Consider the following 24,951-nt stretch of genomic DNA (forward strand, 5'->3'; position numbering starts at 1 on the left):
GCCTAATTCTGTTCCTACGTCTTATGGTCTCCTCCTTCTTCTGCGGCACAGACTAGTTTTATTTCAGAGTTGTCGTTTCTTTCTTGCCTCTAAAGTGCATTGTGAACAGATTATTCCACCATTTGAGGATGAAAAGCTGTGATGCTGAAAATCTGAAATGAAAAGAGAACATGCTGAAAAAACTCAGCAGGTCATACAGCATCTGTGGAGAGAAACCATTACGATTTCAAGTTAAAGATTCTTCATCAGAGCAATGCTTTCTTGGCTTATATCTACCTTCCATCTTTTGTAGTTTGAGTTCATCCAGACTCGTATCAATATTTTCATAGCTATGCTTAATAATCTTCACCACTTCCAGGCTGGAAACATTCTGATTTTAATATTTTATTCCTTACTCTCCAATCTATGCCCTCGTATTTCCTTATCTCTTGAATTCCTTCAGCTGCACAGACCTTGGAGAGCTCTGGGTTTCTGGAATTGTTCTTCGCACACTGCTATTTGTGTTGCTGCTCTAAAGACAGGTGTGCCCTCGCAGCTGAGCTCCAAACTCTGCAATTTACCCCTCCCCCACCAAGCCCTTCTGCCTTGCTATTTGCTCTTCCTTGAGCGCAGACCCAACCATTGAGTACATCTACATGAAACACTCATAGGAAAGCAGTATCAATCATCAGAATCAGAATCAGGTGTATTATCACTGGGATGTGCCGTGAAATTTGTTAACTTAGCAGCAGCAGTTCAATGCAATACATAATAGAGAAGAAAATAAATAAATAATCAATTACGATATATAGAATTATTGAATAGATTAAAAATCGTATAAAAACAGGAATAATATATATTTAAAAAGTGAGGCAGTGTTCATGGGTTCAATGTCCATTTAGAAAGGGTGACAGAAGGGAAGAAGCTGTTCCTGAATCGCTGGAAGTGTGCCTTCAGGCTTCTGTACCTCCAACTTGATGATAACCATGAGAAAAGGGCACACCCTGGGTGCTGGGCGTCCTTAATAGATGCTGCCTTTCTGAGACACTGCTCCTTGAAGATGGTCTGGGTGCTTTGTAGACTAGCACCCAAGATGAAGCGGACTAAATTTACGACCCTCTGCAGCTTCTTTTATTCCTTTGCAGTAGCACCACTCCCCACCATACCAGACAGTGAAACACCCTGACAGAATGCTCTCTACAGTACATCTATAGAAGTTCTTGAGTGTGTGACTATGTCAGGAATTCCCCACCACCCAGGTTATGCTCTCTTCTCACTGCTGCCATCAGGAAGAAGGGACAGGAGCCTCAGCATTTGTAGCACCAGATTCAGAAACAGTTACTACCCCTCAACTATCAGGCTCTTGAACAAAAGGGGATAACTTCACTCAACTTCACTTGCCCCATCATTGAAATGTGCACACAACCAATGGACTCACATTCAAAGACTCTTCATCTCATGCTCTTGTTATTCATTTATATTTGCATTTGCACAGTGTGTTCTGTTCTACACTCTGGTTGAATGCCCTGGTTGGATGGTCTTTCATTGATTTTGTATTAGTTACTGTTCTATAGATTTGTTGAGAATGCTCACAAGAAAATGAATCTCAGGGTTATATATGGTGATATATATGTACTTTGATAATAAAATTAACTTTGAACTTGAAAATGCTCTTTAAAACCTGTTTGACTAAGATTTTGGTCACCTCATCTAATGTAAAAAGTATTCCGTTTGTAAGTTTTCATGTTTTATTGTTTTACAACAATGAATCACAGTAGATTTAATTTGGCATTTTTTGACACTGACCTACAGAAAAAGATTCTTCCATGTCAAAGTGAAAACAGATCTCTACAAAGTGATCTAAATTAATTTCAAATATAAGACACAAAATAATTGATTGCGTAAATATTCACCTCCTTTAATATGACACAACAAATTATCACTGGTGCAGCCAATGAGTTTAGAAGTCACATAATTAGTTAAATCGAGATCCCCTGTGTGCAATCAAGGTGTTTCAATTGATTGTAGTAAAAATACACCTGTATCCGGAAGGTTCCACTGCTGGTGAGTCAGTATCCTGGCAAAAACTACACCATGAAGACAAAAGAACACTCCAAGCATTTCTGCGAAAAGATTATTGAAAAGTACAACTCAGGAGATGTATACAAGAAAATTTCCAAGTCACTGAATATCCCTTGGAGTACAGTTAAGTCAATCATCAAGCAATGGAAAGAACATGGCAGAGATGTAAATCTGCCTAGAGCAGGCCGTCTTCAATAACTGAGTGACTGTGCAAGAAGGGGACAAGTAAGGTAAGCCACCAAGAGACCTATGACAGCTCTGGAGGAATTACCAACTTCGGTGGCGAGATGGGAGAGACTGCGCAAACAGCAACTGTTGCCCAGGTGCTTCACCAGTTGTAGCTTTATGGGAGAGTGGCAAAGAGAAAGCCACTGTTGAAAAAAAACTCAAATGAAATCTCAGTTAGAGTTTGCCAGAATGCCCGTGGGAGACTCTGAAGTCAGCTGGAAGGAGGTTCTATGGTCTGATGAAACCAAAATTGAGCCTTTTAGCCATCAGACTAATGGCTAACATTGCATATCATCAAAAACACACCATCCCTACCGTGAAGCATAGTGGCGGCTGCATCATGTTGTGGGGATGCCTTACTGTAGCAGGTCCTGGAAGGCTTGTGAAGACAGAGGGTAAAATCAGTGCAGCAAATACAGCAAAATACTGGAGGAAAACCTGATGCAGTCTGCAAGAAAACTGTGACTTGGGAGATTTGTTTTCCAGGAAGACAATGGCCCCAAGCATAAAGCCATAGCTGCACAGGAATAACTTAAAAACAACAAAGTTAATGTCCTGAAATGGCCAAGTCAGAATTCAGTCCTCAATCCAATTGAGAATTTGTGGCTGGGCTTGAAAGGGGCTGTTCACTCACAATGCATGAGCAATTTTGTAAAAGGAGAATGGGGAAAATTGGAGTGTCCAAATGTGCAAAGCTGATAGAGACCAATCCACGCAGACTCAAGGCTGTAATTGATGCCAAAGGTTCACCTACTAAATACTGGTGAAGGGGTGAGTAATTATGCAATCAATTATTTTGTGTTTAATAGTTGTAATAAATTTAGACCAATTTGTTGAAATGTGTTTTCACGTTGACACGAAAGAGTCTTTTCTGTTGATTAGTGTCAAAAAAAAGTCAAATGAAATCCACTGTGATTCAATGTTGTAAAACAATAACACATGAAAACTTCCAAAGGGGGTTAATACTTATGGGCACTGTATCTATTGCTCAACCAGTACTTTAACCCTTTGTACTATGTTCAAAGTGTAATGTGAATGCAAATTTATTTTGTTGTTATTGCCATACTCTCTTGTTCAATGCATTATTCTGACTTGATAACACATAACCATATCTATTTCTTTGTTCATATAGTTAACCATCTTCTCCTTAAATGCATCTCTGCCAATTATCTTAACTGTTTTTAGCAGGAACACATTCTGCATTCTCACTGCTCTCTGGGGAAACATCACACCATTCCAGATTAAAATCTCAAACTATCTACCCAGCAATAAAGCAGAAGTACTTTCATCACAAGGACTGCAATTGTTTAAAAGGTTGACGAGAGGCAGTCGAAGATGGCGATAAATGCTGGCCATGCATCCAAAGAATGAATTTATAAAATAATTCAATCTCTGGAAGTTTAACTGAAATGTATTTCAATTAATTTCTCTTTGAATTTTCAGTCCTTTTCTTCTTTCCAACCCAAGTACTTATATCGAATAGAGTTGTCCTGTTTCTTGATAACAGCCTTCTCTTCACTCATGTCATCTTCCAGCCTGCTTAGCCCAGCTCAGGTTGCAGCCCACCTGGAACATGAATTCCCCCAACAGGCATAATCTTCAGATATCACTCTACCTATTGTGGATAAGTGGAAATTCTCTGCTCTGAAGGTTAGAGACAGAGAATGAACCGTATCAAGACCAAGGCTCATAACTCCAAGTGATGTCAGGCAGAACCTACTGGGATTCTGGAACACTCTCTCCCAAAATAGCTATGGAGGCTGGAGGAGTTATTGCAAATATTAGAGCTAATATTAATAAATGACCGTGAAGCAAGAGTCAAGGAAAAAAGGGACGTAATATAGAGTTTGGTTATTATCTAATTGGGTTCAGCCTGAGGCCCTAATTATCTGCATATCCTAATTTCATATAATGAGCCAGGTAATTGGCCATCACATGTCAAATGTAATAATCAGGTTAGAGGTTGGATAACTGATGAGTGAGCACAAATATTAACAGAGTAAGCAGCTGTATCTTTCTCTCTTCTCCCTCTGCTCTGTACTGTTCTTTAACTGAAATACTTAGGCCATGCTGGCCTGATCTCAAGAACATGTTGACGCTATCGCTAGAATTAATCTTTTTCTCTCTTTAAGAATTAAAGAAAAAGAAAATTGCATATCAAGAAGTAAGAACTCTTATTCCAGTTGTTCTGCAGCTGCTTATAAATGATTTTTCTTTGCAGCTTTTGACTTCCAGTACCAATATTTGGATCTTGGCATTCAGTGGATTGGTAAGCACTCTACTTGCTTTGACAAAGTTCCTTTTCAGTGGTTTAAATTTTACATTTATTGTAACAGTACTTGAATGCTACATGGTAAAAATGCTTCTTTTATGAATTACATTAGCTTTAAAGAACAAAACCAGGCCATTTGATCAGTGAGTGCTCTCCCACACAAACCCCAATCACCCCACAAGCATCTCTTCAGGTAACCCTCACGTATTTACCCAGCTTCCCCTTAACTGTTATTTGCCCTAATCTTGTGGTAGTAAGTTCCACATTTTCACCTGCTTTGAGCAATGAAGTTTCCCCAGAATTTTCTATTGAATGTATGAGTAATAGTGATGTATTTATTCCCCTGGTTTTCATCTTACCTACCAGTGACAACATCTCTACTTGTACTCTTTCAAACCCTCTGAAGATCTTTAAATGATCCATTGCATTCACTCCAGCTGGTGATGTATATCTACGGTTAGAATATAGAACAGCATCTCCTCCATTTCCCAAACATCCATGTTAACCTGATTTTCCTGTCATCTTAACGGTGATAGTTTCACTTGTCTTTACCTACCACCCCATGAGCCTCCACATCCAACACTTCATTCTCTGCAACCTCCGCCATCTCCAAAAGGATCCTACCACGAAGCGTATCTTTAGCTCCCCACCCCTTCAAACCTCTGCTTTCTGCAGGGCTCGGTCCCTTCATGATTCCCTTGTCCATTCGTTCCTCCACACTAATCTCCTTCCCGCACTTATCACTGCAAATAGCCAAAGTGCTACACCTGCCCATTCACCTCCTCCATCACCTCCATTTAGGGCCCTAAACAGACCTTTCAGGTGAGGCAGCACTTCACCTGCAAATCTGCTGTGGCCGCCTGTTGTGTCCAGTGCAGCCTTCTCTACGTTGATGAGACCTGTCGTAAATTGGGGAGCCACTTCGTCGAGCACCTCTGCTCCTTCCACCAAAAGTAGAACTTCCCGGTGGACCAACATTTTAATTCAAATTCCCCTTCCTGTTTTGACATGTTGGTCCATGGCCTTCTCTTGTGCCAAGAAGAGGCCGCCATCAGGGTGGAGGAGCAACACCTTATATTCCATCTGGGCGGCCTCCAACCTGATGACATGAATATCAATTTCTCCTTCCGGTGGAAAAAAATTCCCTCCCCCTTTCCTCCTCTTCTATTCCCCACTCTGGTCTGTTACCTCCTCTCACCTGCCTATCACCTCCCTGTGGTTCCCCTCCTCCTTTCCTTTTTCCTCTGGTCCATTCTCTTCAATACCTCTCACTGCCTTTACCAGCCTTGTATTATGTTGCCACTTTCAGGGATCTATGGACTTTGCACCCCAAGATCCCTCTCTACATCAATGCTTCTGCTATTTACTCTGCCATTTTCCCTTTCCTTTTTAAATGTGACCTTCCAAATTGCAATACCTCCTACTTGTCTGGATTAAACTTCATCTGCCACTTGTCTGCTCATATCTCTAACTAATCGATATCCAGCTGAGTCCTTTGAATGTTGAGAGCCCTTTGCTCAACTGTGAGTCTATAATTCCCACAGCATTGTGGTTCCATGCACTAATTCAGACCCTGTGCTGTTCTGCTTTACCTAAAAATACTCCTCGTATTAAAATACTGTAAATACACTTCAGTCCATTAGTCTCATCATATTCAGTAACCTGGCCCTTCCTTTTAGAAGCACTTGACCTAACATCTACCTTCCCCTTAATCTGTCTACTTGCTGACCTGTTCTGGTTCACACCCCACTACCAACAGCTTTAAGCCCTCTCAGGTAGCATGAGCAAAGATATTCGTGCTGCTCCAGTTTAGATGCAGCCCCTTCTTCTTGTACATCTGGCCTGGGAGAGAGCCTCATGGACCATGGACCTGAAACCCTTCTCAACCGCACATCCAGTTTTTTGCCTTATGAGCACATGGCACAAGAGTAATCAGAAGATTGCAACTCTAAAAATCTTATTTTTAAAATTTTTCTTTCATTAGCTCATAAGACTATAAGAAACAGGAGCAAAATTAGGTTATTTGGTCCATCGAGTCTGCTCTGCCATTTCAGCATGGCTGATCCATTTTCCCTCTCAGCTCCAATCTCCTGCCTTCCTCCGCCCACTCCATATCCCTTCATGCCCTGACCGACCGATCAATCAATCTATCAACCAGTGCCTTAAATATACATAAAGACTTGTCCTCCACAGCTGCATGTGGCAAAGAATTCCACAGATTCACCACTCTCTGGCTAAAAAAAATTTCCTCCTCAACTTTGTTCTAAAAGGAAGACCCTCTATTCTGAGGCTCTATCTTCTGGTCTTAGACACTCCCATCATAGGAAACATCCTCTCCACATCCACTCTATCAAGGCCTTTCACCATTCAATGAACTTCTATGAGATCACCCTTCGTTCATCTGAATTCCAGTGAATACAGACCCAGAACCATCATACAGTTTTCATATGACAAGCCATTCAATCCTGCAATCATTTTTGTGAACCTCCTTTGAGTCCACTCCAGTTTCAGTACATCCTTCAAAGGGCCCAAACCTGCTCAAAATACTCCAAGTGAGGCCTCACCAGTGCTTTATAAACTCTCAACATTACATCTTTGCTTTTATATTCTGGCGCTCTTAAAATGAATGCTAACATCACATTTGCCTTCCGCTCCACAGATCCAATGTGCAAATTAACCTTTTGAGAATCCCGCACAAGGACTCCCAAATCCACCCAAAGTAAGACATGAGAGCAGAAATAGGCTGTTCGGTGCATCAAGTTTGTTCTGCTATTTCATTATGGCTGATTTATCATCGCTCTCAACCCTATTTTCCTGCCTTTCCCTGTACCCTTTGACACCCCTACTAATCAAGAACCTATCAATCTCCACTTTAAATATACCCAAACACTTGATCTCCACAGCCGTCTCTGGCAGTGAATTCCACAGCTTCACCGCCTTCTGGCTGAGGAAATTCCTCCTCATTTCTGTTGTAAAAGGACGGCCTTGTTTTCTGAGGCTGTGCTGTCTGGTCCTAGACACTCTCTCTATAGGAAACATCCGCTCTATCTAGGCCTTTCAATATTCGATAGGTTATCAAAAGAGGGAGAGCCATTTCTCTTGCTGTTTATGTTGCTAGTACCCAGAATGGACCTTGACATCTGAGAATGATTCCCTTTCAGAATGTTTTGTGGCCACTCAGAGGGGTACTTGAGAGAGTAACACTTTGTTGGATGATTTATTTTTTATAATAACTTCCCTTGAGTAACAAGCTTTCCATTAATAGATCTTACATGGGTTACTGCAAATGGTATGGTGATGGAAGCATTATCAAATTTTAGAAGATAAAGATGAGATTTTATTGTAAAGTCATAAAGTGAATTTTTTGATGTTCAATCATACAAGAGGATTTCAGCTTGTACTTCACCAACAGAGTTGTGTTTATTAACACCTTTAACAGTGTTGCGGGGAGGGGGCTGAACTGAGTGTATTATCAAAAAAACCTGTCAAATCCAGGTTGATTAGACCAATAATAAAGACACATGGGATTGCAGACGTTAGAATCTGGATATCAGAGAAACTCAGCAGGTGAGGTAGCATCTGTGGAAGGAAATGAACAGCCATTGTTTCGGGTCAAGACTCTTCATGAATTGCTTAAATTTTCTACTGTGAGGTGTTTTTCAGCACCGTTTTTCAGAACCTATCATAGTTTTTCATAAGTTCTATGGTATTTCTTTATTTTCCTGTAAATACCTGGAAAAAAAAATGAATCTCAAGGTAGTGTATGCTGTCATATACGCACTTTGATAATAAATTTACTTCGACTTTGATGTTGTCATGTGAGTTTACCACTGTCCACATCAGAGCATTGAAATGCAAAAGAAAAGTAAATGACTGGTTGGCAGCAATTCAGAGGCAAAAAAGACTATGAGCTGTGTCTTTTCTCAGGGGCTTGATGATTTACTCTGGCTAGGAATGGGTTCTGTTGTTTTCATTGGTGTCTTTTGGGAATACTTCCCTCACATGAAAGAAGTTTCATGTTCAGAAATCTGACATTGATTAAGCAACTATTAAAGCACTTAAGTTGAATTCTTGACTCAGAGGTTAGCATCCACAGAGGATTGTTCAAAGTACATTTATTATCAAAGTATGTATACAATGTACAACCTTGAGATTTGATTCCTTATGGGTAGCCACAAAACAAACAAACCCAATAGAATCCATTAAAAAAGACTGTTAAAAACTCAAAGTACAGAAAAAAACAAAGCCTGCCAAGAATATAAGTAAGAAAATAATATTCAGAACTGAAGTTCATAGAAGTGAGTCCACAGCCACAAATACAGTCACAGCCATTAGTTGCAGGCTACAGTCTCAGTTCAGTGCAGGTGAGTAAACCTCACTGAGCAGTATGTTGAACACCATCCCTCACGTCCGGACCCGATACCCTGACCCTTTTCAGTCTGGCTCAGCACGTAAGTCAGTCAAAAAGTGGGTTGTTCCTCGTTCTTGGACCTGGGCCCCGCCGCTTTGATACGCTCTTGGGCCCGGAACCCACCACCTCAATTCAGCCCTTACCCAACCTTTCCAATCAGCCTTGCGCTTAAATCGGTCAAACATGGGCTTGTTCCTCACTCTCAGGTCTGGGCCCAGCCACCTCGACTCTGCCTCACCTTGGTTCTGCCACTTCGAATTGCCTCCAAGTCCACTCCAGCAGCCAAACTTTGGTCCGTCCACACTCTCGGGCCCAGGCTCCACCATGTAGCAACTGTCCTGCACCTTCGAGACTTCAATTCACACCTCAAAAATGGCAGGTCACACAGACAGTTCAAAAGAATAACTCTGGAAGGGAAGTTACAGGCCCCGTTTAAGGTGGTGCTATTTACTGGTTTGAGCAACAACTTGCTGCTGGCCAATCCAACAAAAAAAAGCAACTATATACTTTGTTATTCACACCTTTTCTTGTAAGCGATCGCTGCAACAGCGGTCTGCGGCTTCCCTGCTGGAGTTGAGTGAATCACTTGTATGATTTGGCATTTCTGCGGTTTGACCGGAGTTTCATTGGGGCAGGACAGTCACAGCATGTCTGGACTGGAGTTGCTGGAGCCAACTTGGAGGCAATTTTGATGTGGTGGAGCCAAGGCATGGAAAAATATGAAGTTTGGTCAATTTAAGAGCTGAGCCATGTCGGAAAGGTTGGATAATTCAGTACGGCAGAGCCAAGGTATGGAATGATCCAAGGTTTGGTGGATTTAAGAGCCGAGTCAATTTGGAAAGGTCGGGTACTGGCCTTATCGAGGCAATGAGCCTGAACCCGAGGGTGAGGAATGACCCAAGGTTTGGATGATTTAAGCTGTGGACCATATGCCATGGTATGTCTTGGTGGAAAAGACGTACCATGTCTTTTGGGGTCAGAGGTGAGAGATGGGTCAGTTAGGCTCGCTGCTCTGTGGAGTTTGCTTGACTCTGTGCTGGACTGAGACCTTCTGAATCAGCTTCTGTGGACTTCTGAATCGGCTGCAGTAATGCCTGGCATTGTGAACTTCAGTTCTGAATGCTGTTTGCTTGCTTTATTGTTTGCATGATTTTTTTTTCCTTGCTGCACATTGGATGTTTGAAGGTCTTCTTTTGTTTTAATGGTTTTATTGGGGTTCTTTATTTCATGGCTGCTGTAAGGAGACGAATTTCAAGGTTGTATGAAGTATGTATACTTTGATAATGTACGCTGAACTTTGATTGCAGTGATCATTTTTGAGAAAAAGTGTTGAGCGATAAAGTAATTAATAGTTTGCTGCCTGCAAGTCGTTGCCATGCTTCACTAGTACCATCTTAAACCAGAAGTTTAAGATGAATGGTGAAGCACAGTGATAACTTATTGGCAGCAAAAGAAGGTGGTTTTAAGTCCAACAAAGATTTGAATACAGAATTTCAAAGTTCTTGTTCACGATTTTAGCAACTCCACATAATAAAATGCCTCAAGGAGTTTGACAAGAGTACTGTTCACCAAAGTTTTTACATGACCCACAAGAAATGACCCAGGAACTATAGAGGTGATCAGCAATAGATTATAAAGAGCTTCTTACATGAGAAAAAGAGAATTTCAGAGCTTCCAAGTCTCAGTTGGAATGACATAACAAGCAGTTTCAACAGGAATTCTCAAAAGGGAATTGGATAAATATTTTAAAAGGGAAATTTCTGGAAGGAACTGAGTAGGGATAGAAATGAGATTCATCTAATTCCTCTTCTGAGCTTTGATTCTCCAAACTACATTAAAAATTTAATGCTGACTCAATGGGAGTTAGAATCATTGTGGTCAAGAATCAGAAACAAAAGTGGAAGGACATAAAAATCAAATTGTTCTAAGCCATGCTTAGCGTGTATTGTAAGTTTCTGTTCACATTTGGGGGAAAAAATCAATAGATGCCCTGGAGAGGTTGTAGAAAAGATTTACAACACTGCAACATTATTCCCAAATAAATTCACCTGAACCTCTTTTGTCTCAAAGAAATAAGACTGAGAATAATTTAATAGGAGATTCTTGGCTTTTCCACCAAGACATACCGGAGTGGGTTTGATCAGAGTGGCAAGAAGATCGAGAACTCATCAACCACAAGCACAAGGCATCCCTGGGATGGAAGCTCTGCCTTTATTCAAGGGAAAACAAATTATTCTTCAGCAATATGAAAGCAGAGCTCCAGCAGAAAATCCATAACCTTCACAACAGATGGTGTATCAAGGGAACAGTGTCTTAGGTGGTTCCGTCATGACATGTGGATTCTTCACTGCTACAAAAGCAATCTACAGTTCTAAACCCCACCCCATAAGGAGCCAAGAACCAGGACAAACTCATGAGGGGCAGAGTGATGGTGTATATCCACATGAAAGAACATTTCAAAAATCCTGTCCTTGATAGGAGTGCCCTTCACTCCATACCACAGCAATCTATTTGGCCATTCTTGCCAAATGGATGGTATTTGGCAAGGATGGCCAAGAAATAGAGAATTGGAACTCAAATATAATACATTCTTGGCAGCTGACAACATACCTGCTGAAATCCTAAACATTTTGGTGAAGATACACAATCACATTGCCCACATCTGGGAAAAGAAGGATGCAGCAGGGGACCTCAGAGCTGAAAAGTAAAAAGTGATGTGTCAAATAAGGGTAGATCACACACAGTAAATGATAGGACTGCAAGGAGTGTGACTGTACAGAATTTCCTTGCGGAACAAATTGAGAGATTCCTGAAAGTGGGTACAGGTAGATAAGGTGCTGGAATAGATATAGGATGCTTGCCTTCATCAACCAGAATGTATTGATTTTGCACCAGCTAGAATATCAGCTGTACATTTACTGCCACATAGGAAGGACTGCAGTGGTTGGAGTGATCAGTGTAGAGAGGAGATTGAGTAACACATCACAGAAACGAGTTCTTCAGCCCATCTCATCCATGCTGACCAAGATGCCCAACTAAGCTAATCCCATGAACACCACCTCACCATTTTTGCTCTTTATTTTGCATTAGTGAATTAATTTAACTTTCATATGTATTTCTTATAATTCATGGTATTTTATGTGTTGCACTGTACTGCTGCTACAGAACAACAACTTTTACCACATATGTCAGTGATAATAAGTCTGATTCTGATTTGCTCATATTTATCCCATGTTCCTCTTAACCTTTCCTATCCATGTACCTGTCGAAATATCTTTTAATTGTTGTATTGCACCTGCCTCAGCGACTTCCTCTGGTAGCTTGTTGCATATATGCATCATCCTCTATGTGAACCTACCAGGTTGTTGCCTGGATTGGAGCATTCCAGTTATCAGGGGAGACTGGATAAACTAGATTTATTTTCTTTGGAGTGGAGGAGGCTGAGCTGATCGATGTATATAAAATTATATGAGAAGAAGTTATGGTAGATAGAAAGAATCTTTTTCCCTTGGTAGAGTATCTGAAGCAAAATGGTATGGGTATAAGGCATAAGGTCATCTGAATCCCCACCACAACCCACACTGGCATCCAGCGAGGTATCATCAGCAAACTTGTAACTATTGCATTTGGTCTCCTCATCCAAATCACTCAGACAGATTGAAGGCCTCAAAACCAGTCTGCATTGACTCACAACCCAAAAGTGATTGTACTCTGTTTTTCTGTCCATTGATCAATCCAGTATATTATCCATAATTGCATACACTATATCTTTGTTTAATCTTTTCCAAAGGCCTTCCGAAAGTCCAGACACACCACACACACATTGATGTTCCCTTGTCAATTTTGTAGTTTCAACTTCAAGAAATTTGAACAGATGTTCCAAGATGACTTTCCTTTCAATAATCCTTGTTGACTCTGCCCAATTCTATTATATGTGCCCTGATACCATTTAATTTTAGATTTTAGTATTTTCCGTACTGCTGAAGATAGATTGAGTGAAGTGCACTAGAATAGTCAAGGTGTGCTAACAGGTATGAATGAAGCAGCTAAGCAGAGGCAGAGACAGTCATGAAGAATGATACCATAGTAGAAAGCAAGGACTCCTGGGAAGGCAAGAGGGTGCCAGCGAACAACGCGACCAGTGGCCACATCCTGCAGACAATTCACGAAGCTACTCCTACTACTACTACTTTCAAGTATGATTCTACTACTAAGCTGTGTGCAATTGGAACCTGTGAGTTACATTTTGTTGGTGAGTTTTTGGGCCAGTTGAATAATCTGGCCCTTTGCTGGCTCCGTGAGGTTGGGAACAGAATGTGCAGTCTGGTGGCCGGAAGTGGGGCACGAGACCATGATTGACTCCATTGTTTCCCTACAATTGAGGTGTGGAGCAAGGTTGAAGTTGACAAAGGTGAGCTGCTGTTGGAGGAAAGTGCAGGAGCCTTATATTCCACTCTGCAAGGATTGATTGGTGAAACTTGTGGCTGTGGACTCATTTGAAGGACTCTGAGGTTTATGTTGCATGTGTTTCTGGATTCTGGTTACTTTTGAGCAGTTTGATTGGGGCAATCATGTGGACTGGGGTGCCTAGCAAAGTGGCTCTATGGTCTGCAGTCAACTAGCGGCGCTGAACTGAATATCCCTGGACTCCTGGTTTGATGTTTGATATTCTGAGTATTTTTGCTCACTTTTTGCCATTTGTGCAAATTGTTCTTTTTTTGTGCGTTGGTTGTTTAATGTTTTCTTTGAAAGGGTTCCATGGTGTTTCTTTATTACATGGCTGCCTGGAGGAAGACTAATCTCAGAGTTGTATTCTGTATACATACTTTGGTAATAAATGTACTTTGAACTTCAAACTTTTGGAAACAGGCAGTCTCACTCTTGTCTTACACACACAATGGAATCAAATATGGCCCTAACATTACCAACAGAGCGATAGACAGAGTCATCAAAAAATGCATTTCTGATTGGCACTGAGAATGGTAAATTTGGTCTTCTGCTGTTTAAGTGGAGAAAATTTCTGCTCATCCAATAAAAGATTTGCTCTATTGCTCAAACAACAGGAATTCTGCAGATGCTGGAAATTCAAGCAACACACATCAAAGTTGCTAGTGAACGCAGCAGGCCAGGCAGCATCTGTAGGAAGAGGTGCAGTCGACGTTTCAGGCCGAGACCCTTCGTCAGGACTAACTGAAGGAAGAGTGAGTAAGGGATTTGAAAGTTGGAGGGGGAGGGGGAGATCCAAAATGATAGGAGAAGACAGGAGGGGGAGGGATAGAGCCAAGAGCTGGACAGGTGATAGGCAAAAGGGGATATGAGAGGATCATGGGACAGGAGGTCCGGGAAGAAAGACAAGGGGGGGGACCCAGAGGATGGGCAAGAGGTATATTCAGAGGGACAGAGAGAGAAAAAGGAGAGTGGATGAAAGAATGTGTGCATAAAAATAAGTAACAGATGGGGTACGAGGGGGAGGTGGGGCCTTAGCGGAAGTTAGAGAAGTCGATGTTCATGCCATCAGGTTGGAGGCTACCCAGACGGAATGTAAGGTGTTGTTCCTCCAACCTGAGTGTGGCTTCATCTCAATCGTGACCCCACTAAGGAGCACCAGGCCATTGTCTCCCACACCATCACCGACTTTATCTGCTCAGGGGATCTCCCATCCACTGCTACCAACCTTATAGTTCCCACACCCCGCACTTCCCGTTTCTACCTCCTACCTAAGATCCACAAACCTGCCTGTCCTGGCCGACCAATTGTCTCAGCTTGCTCCTGCCCCACCGAACTCGTTTCTGCATACCTCGACACGGTTTTATCACCCCTTGTTCAATCCCTTCCGACCAATGTTCGTGACACTTCTCACGCTCTTAAACTTTTCGATGATTTTAAGTTCCCTGGCCCCCACCGCTTTGTTTTCACCATGGATGTCCAGTCCTTATATACTTCCATCCCCCACCAGGAAGGTCTCAAAGCTCTACGCTTTTTGGATTCCAGACCTAATCAGTTCCCCTCTACCACCACTCTGCTCCGTCTAGCGGAATTAGTCCTTACTCTTAATAATTTCTCCTTTGGCTCCTCCCACTTCCTCCAAACTAAAGGTGTAGCTATGGGCACCCGTATGGGTCCTAGCTATGCCTACCTTTTTGTTGGGTTTGTGGAACAATCTATATTCCATGCCTATTCTGGTATCTGTCCCCCACTTTTCCTTCGCTACATCGACGACTGCATTGGCGCTGCTTCCTGCACGCATGCAGAACTCGTTGACTTTATTAACTTTGCCTCCAACTTTCACCCTGCCCTCAAGTTTACCTGGTCCATTTCCGACACCTCCCTCCCCTTTCTAGATCTTTCTGTCTCTGTCTCTGGAGACAGCTTATCCACTGATGTCTACTATAAGCCTACTGACTCTCACAGCTATCTGGACTATTCCTCTTCTCACCGTCTCTTGCAAAAACGCCATCCCCTTCTCGCAATTCCTCCGTCTCCACCGCATCTGCTCTCAAGATGAGGCTTTTCATTCCAGGACGAGGGAGATGTCTTCCTTTTTTAAAGAAAGGGGCTTCCCTTCCTCCACTATCAACTCTGCTCTTAAACGCATCTCCCCCATTTCACGTACATCTGTTCTCACTCCATCCTCCCACCACCCCACTAGGAATAGGGTTCCCCTGGTCCTCACCTACCACCCCACCAGCCTCCGGGTCCAACATATTATTCTCCGTAGCTTCCGCCACCTCCAACAGGATCCCACCACTAAGCACATCTTTCCCTCCCACCCCCCCTGCATTCTGCAGGGATCGCTCCCTATGCGACTCCCTTGTCCATTCGTCCCCCCCCCATCTCTCCCCACTGATCTCCCTCCTGGCACTTATCCGTGTAAGCGGAACAAGTGCTACACATGCCCTTACACTTCCTCCCTTACTGCCATTCAGGGCCCCAAACAGTCCTTCCAGGTGAGGCAACACTTCACCTGTGAGTCGACTGGGGTGATATACTGCGTCCGGTGCTCCCGATGTGGCCTTTTATATATTGGCGAGACCCGACGCAGACTGGGAGACCGCTTTGCTGAACATCTACGCTCTGTCCGCCAGAGAAAGCAGGATCTCCCAGTGGCCACACATTTTAATTCCACATCCCATTCCCATTCTGACATGTCTATCCACGGCCTCCTCTACTGTAAAGATGAAGCCACACTCAGGTTGGAGGAACACCACCTTATATTCCGTCTGGGTAGCCTCCAACCTGATGGCATGAACATCGACTTCTCTAACTTCCGCTAATGCCCCACCTCCCCCTCGTACCCCATCTGTTACTTATTTTTATGCACACATTCTTTCTCTCACTCTCCTTTTTCTCCCTTTGTCCCTCTGAATATACCTCTTGCCCATCCTCTGGGTTCCCCCCCCCCCGTACAGCTCTTGGCTCTATCCCTCCCCCTCCTGTCTTCTCCTATCATTTTGGATCTCCCCCTCCCCCTCCAACTTTCAAATCCCTTACTCACTCTTCCTTCAGTTAGTCCTGACGAAGGGTCTCGACCTGAAACGTCGACTGCACCTCTTCCTACAGATGCTGCCTGGCCTGCTTTGCTCTATTGCTATCAGGTTGCCAGTAGCCATTCAAACTATGAAGTTGTACCATGACATAATAAATCTGAGGATGTGCAGAGGGAATCTCCATGGATGTAGTAGTTCACTTTGTTCTACTAAATGCGAAGGAGCGTTATAGAAGTTTAGTTAATCTGCCCAATTGAGAGAAATATTTTTATTTCTTATGGTCGGATCCTGGGGTTTATCAAAAACAAGTGATTCCAATCAGACATCACAAGTGAGGTAATTAATATCAGAGAAGGCAAAAGGAGAAATCTGTTATACATTTATAAAGCTTCTAGTAAGATTTTAGCCCATGCCAAACTTTTTATGACTAATGAGTTACTTCTGAAACATATAGACCCCAGTTCCTGACGAAGGGTTTCGGCCTGAAACGTCGACTGCGCCTCTTCCTAGAGATGCTGCCTGGCCTGCTGCGTTCACCAGCAACTTTTATGTGTGTTGCTTGAATTTCCAGCATCTGCAGAATTCCTGTTGTTCCCAGTTTAAAATGCCTGATTTAACCTACATCTGAACAAGTTCATTTTCCTTTATACTTTCTGTACCCCCATTTTTAGTAATTACTTTTTTCTTATCAGTCTTATGTGTTTTAGATGCAATTTGTTACAATACTGTAGAGGTACATTTACCATACTGAGTGTTTTTTATGCATTTTCTCACTGGCAAAATTGACTTATGGACATCTGGAAAAACAGATGTCACTGTTGTAATTAAGGAAACATATTTTCAAATTTGTATACTGCAGCTCCAAAAAACAGTAATGTGATAATTATCAGGTATCTATATATTTTTAAAATGGTTGTTGAATGTTAAGTATTAAGCATGATCCAGTCGAGACGGCTGGAGATGGGACTAGGTGCAATGGATGACCAGGACATCTTCTGTGTCTTGTCCTGCTCTACACATTCCACAACGCTTGCAGAGACCGCCTTCTTGACCATTGGACCTTCCATTGGTCTCGTCTGCTCAATCCGCCGGAGTCTTGTCTTCACATGCTGGGATAGACAACTCCCTATCTCACTGAGGGTTGGATCCAGATGGGAATTGGGAAGAGAGAGTGAGGCTGACGCTGTGCAACTCCCCCTCACTTAAATCCAAGTCACGCGCTAGTCTCGACACCATCAGTAATGGTGTCGAGGTCCTCATCAACGTATGATGGACGAACAACAACATTAAGCATGATGCTATGTTTTATATTGTGTCCAAAGGTTCTGACTGCAGAGCACATAGATGTACCCCTGTGCTCCCAATATACAGCACTCAGTAAGGATTGCACTAATTGTGTGCAAGTAAAAATGTCATCGCAGCTCTGCATACTTGTGCATATGACAATAAATTTGACTTTGACTCTTTTCCAAAATGGATTTTAAACTGATAATCGTCTTCCTCAGAGTTCATAATTTACAGATTTAATTGAAGACTGATACTAGCAAGAAGAGTTAAAGCCCCTCTTCTGTAAAATATTTGTTAATCTTTTGAGTTTTTTATTGAATATGTGACAAAAATCTTCAGATTGCCTTCCTCACAATAGTAAGATACAATGCAAATTGTTTGACAAATCAGGAAACTAGTACCTGATTCGACTTCATAAAACTGATGATGTAATGGCCAGTTGATGCCTCTCAATAAGATCAATAAACTTTGAGCTGGGCTTGCAATGATTAAAACATATACTTGGCCTTGGGAGACTTAAAGAGCTGTCAGCTTTTGGCACTGTCCGTGAACCTTTGCTCCTCACTACCTCATTTTTTTTCAAATGCTCCTTACAACTTATCTGTTCCTGCATCTTATCTGCACCTAAAAGCTTTATATTTGGAGTGTATGTTTTCATGTAAGCAGAACATGATGAATTTCATGTCTGCTTGTGTTTTTTTTTAGGGCAATAAATTTGAAAGTTTCTCATGATTAGATAGTATCTTCATCTTGAGAGGGAGACACTGCTAAAATAACAGTTGCTCAAAGAACAACACCTAGCTTGGTTAAAATGTTAATTGATGGATGCAAACATTATAGGATTTTAGCTTATCCCTAAAATTGTTCATTAATTACTTGCTAAATCCTTTCTCTGGTTAAGCTTTTGGCCATTTGACCTCATACATCCTAATGTGATTCTGTATCAATTTTAGTCAGCATAGTTGGTAAATTGCTTTATTATTGTGACATATACCAAGGTGAAGTGGTGGAAAAAATTGTTTTGTATACCATCCATACAGATCATTTTATCACATTAGTACCTCAAGGTATGACCAGGGACAGCAATGACAGCTACAGAGAAAGTGCAGGCAGGTAATAAGGTGCAAAGCTGTGATGAGGTAGATTGTCAGAATCAGGTTTATTATCACCGGCATGTGTCGTGAAATTTGTTAATCTAGCAGCAGCAGTTCAATGCAGTGCATGATAATATAGAAAAAATGAATAAATCAATTACAGTAAGTAACTATAGAATAGATTAAAAATTGTACAAAAACAAATAATATATATATTTTAAAAGTGAGGTAATGTTCATGGGTTTAATGTCCATTTAGGAATTGTATGTCAGAGGGGAAGATGCTGATGGAGAGGTCAGGACTCCATCTTATCGTACTAAGGGACTGTTTAATAGTCTTATAACAATATGATAGAAACTGTCCTTGAGATTGGTGGTACATGCTTTCAGGTTTCCTGAAGCACTCTGATACTTTATTACTTTAAGGTGCTATATAAATGTATTTGTTTTTGTATCAAGCATGACTTGCAGTGATTTCTGGGAGAATAATCTCCTTGTTGGGAATTCTGAGCTTTAGCGCTCTCTCTTTTGAGACTGAAGGTTGTGTGTTCAAGTCCCACTGGGTTGATGATCCAAGAAATGAAGCAATGCTGCAGGTGTCATCTTTTGGTTTAGACAGTAAATTAAAGCCACATCAGCTCTCCTGAATGTAAACAACTTATTTATACAATTTCAAAGATGAGTAGCAACATTCGCAGACTACCATGTGAAAAGATGGATAGAGTGATCATTATCTCATTTTCGGAGTTGAGCAAAAAGTGTCTGTAATTTTTTTCCAACGTGATAGGTTTCAATAAAGTATGACTATGAGAGTGACTTCTCTTTGAATGTACTGAACCTTTCATGAAAGTTGCTTTGGAAGTGGACTTTTTTTCTGAATTTGAAATGGTGTTTGTAACTTAAATTCTCTTTTCATTTTGCTCTTACTTTTTGCTCCTTCCAGCTCACTCACCTCCTTTTCAAGGCTAAAAAAAAGTCTTGTCCTCCATTTCCTTCCCACTCAATGCAAGGCATGCCTATTCCACTCTGCCTCTTTTGATTGAGAATGATCCATGGTGGAATTTAAGCAAAGTTTGGTGTCATCTCAGGATGATGTTAACAGTCATGTCTCTCAGATTTAGTAGTACAGTCCTGTTTTGAAATTTGGAACTTCTCCAACCTCCTCAGACTGAAATGGATGCAGAAAGAGTCATCCACAGATGGTTATTTGATACCTGGATGCATAATGTGATATTTTAAAAGGACTTGAAATTTATCAGAGAGTTTCCTGTGGAAAGCTAGTATAGTGAAACTTAAACAAGTGGGTAAAATGACTTCTAGAAAGCTGTTAAAAATGAATTAAATGCTTTTGCTAAGAGACAAAAAATGCTCACCAGGAACAATGTAAGGATATTAGAAAGGCCGTTGTTTGATTAGGAATAGTGAGGATTATTTTGTGACTGGCAAATTGTAGTCAACAAGTAGATATTTCCTGTTTTGTTTTCCAAAAAACATTTGATAAGGTGCCACATCAATGATTATAATCTAAAATAGGCTCACGAAGTTTAAGGTAATGTACAGTTAGAGGATTATTTATCTGATTTTTTAAAAAAAAAGAGAATGGCTCATTCTCTTATTGGCAAGCTGTAATTTGTTGCTTCAGGGATCAGTGATGGTACTTAAGTAATTTACAGGTCACATTATGACCAAGGGTATTGTAATCAAGTTTGCTGACTATACAAACATAAATGGATAAATAGACTGTGAGTTGATAAAGGGTTAGTGATGTGAACTATTGGGCAAAAAGATAGCAGAGGGAGTTCAAGTTCAAAGTAAATTTTATTATCAAAATAGATATGTCACCATATACAACCCTGAAATTAGTTTTCTTGTGGGCATATTCAGCAAATCTATACAATAGTAACTATAACAGGATCAAAGAAAAACCTATCAGTGCAGAAGACAACGGATTGTTCAAATGCAAGTATAACTAAATAGCAATAAATAACAAGAACATTTAATAATGAGATTTAAAATGTCCTTAAAGTAAGATCATTGGTTGTTGGAACATTTCAATGATGGGACAAGTGATTGTAGTTTCATGCAGGAGCCTCATGGTTGTTGGGTAGTAACTGTTCTTGATCCTGGTGGCGTGAGTCCTGAGGCTCTTGTACCTTCTTCCTGATGGCAGCAGCAAGAAGAGAGCGTGACCTGGGTGGCGGGGATCTCTGATGATGGATGCTGCCTTCTTATGACATCGTTTCATGTAGAAGTGCTCAATGGTTGGGAGGGCATTACCCATGATGTACTGGCCGAATCCACTATCTTTTGTCAGATTTTCTTTTCAAGGGCATTGGTGTTTCCATACCAGGCCGTGATGCAGCCAGTCAATGAACTCTTCACGCCACATCTATAGAAATTTGTCAAAGTTTTAGATGTCATGCCAAATCTCCATAGACTGCTAAGGAAGTAAAGGTGCTGCTGTGCTTTCTTCACAATTGCACTTGCATACTGGGTCCAGATCAGGTCTTCTGAAATAGTAACATCCAGGAAATAAAGTTGTTAACCCTCTCATCGTTTGATTCTCTGATGCGGACTGGCTCATGACCTTTGGTTTCCATCTCGTGAAGTCTATAATCAGTTCCTTAGTTTCGCTGACATTGAGTGAGAAGTTGTTGTTATGACACCACTCAGCCAAATTTTCAATCTTCCTCCTGTATGCTGATTCATTACCACTTTTGATGCGGCCCAAAATGGTGGTTTCATTAGCAAACTTGAATATGGCATTGGAGCTGTGCTTAGTCACACAGTTACAGGTGTAAAGTGATTAGAGCTAGGACTGCATCTGTACTGATGGAGATTGTGGAGGAGATGCTTTTGCCAATCCAAGCTGACTGCGGTCTACACAAGTGAGGAAATCCAGGATCCTATTGTACAAGGAGGTATTGAGGCCAAAGTCTTGGAACTTGTTGATTAGTTTTGAGGGGATAATGGTATTGAATGCTGGCTGAGCTGATATATGCATCTTTGCTGTCCAGATGTTTCATGGTTGAGTGAAGAGCCAATGAGGTGGCATCTGCTGTGGACCTGTTGCTCCAGTAGACAAAGCAGAGTGAATCAAAGTCACCTCTCAGGGAGGAGTTGACATGTTTGATTACCTACCTCTCAAAACACATAATCACTGTGGATGTAAGTGCAACTGGGCAATGGTCTGTGAGGCAGGTCACCATGCTGTTCTTGGACACCAGTATAATTGAAGCCTGCATGAAGCAAGTGAAAACCACATACTGCAGAAGTGAGGGGTTAAAAATCTCAGTGAATGCACAAGCCATTTGATCAGCATAGGTCTATAATATATGGTCCAGTGCAGATGTTTTCTGTGGATTCACCTGAAAGGCACGTCGCCTTTGGAGACTGAGATCATAGGATCATTGGGGGACGTGGGGGTTCGCGATGGTTTCTCGATGTTCTGATGGTCAAAGTGAGCATATTGAGTTCATCTGGAAGAAAAGCCATGCTGTTTCCCATGTTGCTTGATTTAACTCTATAATAGGTGATAGCACTCAAGCCCTGCCACAGCTGTTGAGCGTCCCTCGTTGATCCAGGTTTGGTCCAAAATTTCTACTTCGCCTGTGAGATATCTTTCCAGAGATCATACCTGTGCATCTTGTAGCTTTTTTTGTTTTCCAGACTTGAATGCCTCTGTTGTGGCCCTTAGCAGATTCTGGATTTGATGGTTCATCCAGGGCTTCTGATTGGGGAAGACTCTGAATGATTTTATGGGGGCACACTCATCTACAGTTGTTTTAATGAAGTCTGTTACAACCATGGTGTATTCACTCAAATCACTAGAAGAGTGCTTGAACTCAGATCGCCCAGAGAGATGCATTGCACTTGTTGCTCGTGTGCTCAAAGACTACAGAGTGGACATTGCGGCTCTCCAGGAGTCCCGACTCGCTGGAGAGGGCGCACTTTATGAAGAGAAAGGATGGTACACATTCTTCTGGTCTGGCAGGTCCAAAGAAGAACAAAGAGAATCTGGTGTGTGCTTGGCTATCAAGAACTGCCTCGCAGCAAAGCTACCAACCCTGCCTGTTGCTGTAAATGACCGCATCCAGACCTTGCATACACCTTTGCAAGGAAAATGCCACCTCACCATGGTCAAGGTTTACGCTCCAAATCTGACTAATCTCAGTGAAGTCAAGGAGGTATTCTACAGTGAGCTGAAAACCACCATCAGTAGCATGGCAACTTCCGACAAGCTGCTGTTGCTGGGAGACGTTAATGCTTGGGTTGGCAGGGAGTCCACTGTGTGGCCTGGTGTGATTGGACGCCAAGGGGTTGGCAACAGTAACGGTAACTGTCTACTGCTCCTCTTGATGTGCACAGAGTACAAACTGTGCATTACTAACACACTGTTCAGATTGCCAGTCAAGCTCAAATGCACATGGATGCATCCATGATCTAAAAGCTGGCATCTTATTGACTATGTCATCACCGAGAAGGAGACACCTCTGACATTTGTATCACCAGAGTTAAGCGTGGAGCTGAGTGCTCAACTGATCATCAGATAGCGTGGTCGGACCTACGTCTATCGATCAAACCTCCACGCAGACTGAATGCTGCCAAGCTACCCAAAAAGCTGAACACCACCAAATTGAAACATCACAAGTGTGCTGATGACCTGAAATCCTCTATGGAGACTGCTCTAAGCAGACTGGTTGAGAATCCACCGGACAATATTACTGAGCACTGGAATGCCTTCAAACAAACGGGCTACAGCGCTGCCCAGGACACCTTGGGGAAAGCCAAGCGCAGGCATCACGACTGGTTTGATGAGAGAACCAATCTGTGCAAGACCTTCTAAGAACTAAGGCAGCTGCACACCAGGCTCTTCTTCGACACCCAAACTCAAGTTCCAAAAAATGTGCCTTTGAGTGCAAAATCAACTTTGCAGAGGCAGCTCAGAGCTATGAAAGACCAGTGGTGGGCGAACAAGGCCAAGGAGTTACAAGCCTTTGCTGACTGTAGTGACTCAAGAAGCTTCTATGAAGCAATCAAGGTTGTGTATGGTCCATCAAAATGGCACCTCACAACTCCTGAGCAAGGATTGTACATCCATCTTCACTGAGAAGTCAGAGCACATGGAAAGATGACAAGAGCACTTCCAAGAGCTGCTGAACAGACCAGTAACCATCACCAATGAAGCAGTGGGTAGAATACACCCTCTACCCATACTGTTCAATCTAGACACTCCCCCCTACTCTTCACAAGGTCATCAAAACTATCAAACAGCTAAAACCCAACAAAGCACCAGGGCCTGACAGTATCGCAGTCGAGATCTACCAGTTATGGTGGTCACACACTGACATCAGGCCTGCACCAGCTGTTCACAAAGTTGTGGGGAGCTGCGGAACTACCACAAGACTTTAAAGGCGCATCAATCGTGACCATTTACAACAACGAGGGAGACGAGAGACTGCAACAATTACCATGGCATCTCTGTTCTGTCAGTTGCGGGAAAATGCCTCGCAAAGATCGTCCTTAGGGGCTTGGTGTCTAACATCAGTGACAGCATCCTTCCAGAAAGCCAGTATGGTTTTCGAGCAGGCTGTAGTACAGTAGACATGATCTTATCACTGAGGCAGCTTCAAGAGAAATGTGTTGAGCAGCAGAAAAGTCTCTATGTCACATTTGTTGATCTAACCAAAGCGTTTGACAGTGTTGGCAGAGATGGCCTGTGGAAGCTCCTACCAAAATTCGGTTGTCCCCTGCGCCTAACCAACATCATCCATCAGTTCCACGAAGGCATGGAAGGCTGCATCAAAATGTGTGGTGAGTTGCTAGACCCATTTTCCATGAACAACGGTGTAAAACAGGGTTGTGTTCTGGTTCCTACTCTGTTTGGACTGTTCTTCACTGCTGTTCTTCAGGGTGCCACATCAGACCTGAAGTCAGGGGTCTTCCTACAATCGAGGGCTGATGGCGGGCTCCTCAACTTTGCAAGATTGAGAGCAAAAACAAAAGTCAGGGACATTGTAGCGCATGAGCTACAGTTTGCTGATGACTGTGCACTGGTTGCCCATTCTCTCGAAGACTTGCAGGAGATCACCAGTCGCTTTGCCAGTGCAGC

At 42.2% G+C, this 24,951-nt stretch overlaps 1 protein-coding gene across 4 annotated transcripts in view; it reads left to right on the forward strand.

Moving 5' to 3' along the window:
• Nucleotides 1-24,951, forward strand: part of ubac2 (UBA domain containing 2) — a 207,020-nt gene that overhangs the window by 116,069 nt on the left and 66,000 nt on the right. For 3 of the 4 annotated variants that reach the window (XM_072258839.1, XM_072258840.1, XM_072258842.1), the window contains one exon: nt 4,511-4,558. The exons of the other annotated variant lie outside the window; for it this stretch is intronic. In XM_072258839.1, the coding sequence (XP_072114940.1) occupies nt 4,511-4,558 (48 nt within the window). The remainder of the gene's footprint in view (nt 1-4,510; nt 4,559-24,951) is intronic. 4 annotated transcript variants of the gene reach the window in all.

This window comes from Mobula birostris, chromosome 5, assembly GCF_030028105.1.
Source record: "Mobula birostris isolate sMobBir1 chromosome 5, sMobBir1.hap1, whole genome shotgun sequence".
Lineage (NCBI taxonomy): Eukaryota > Metazoa > Chordata > Chondrichthyes > Myliobatiformes > Myliobatidae > Mobula > Mobula birostris.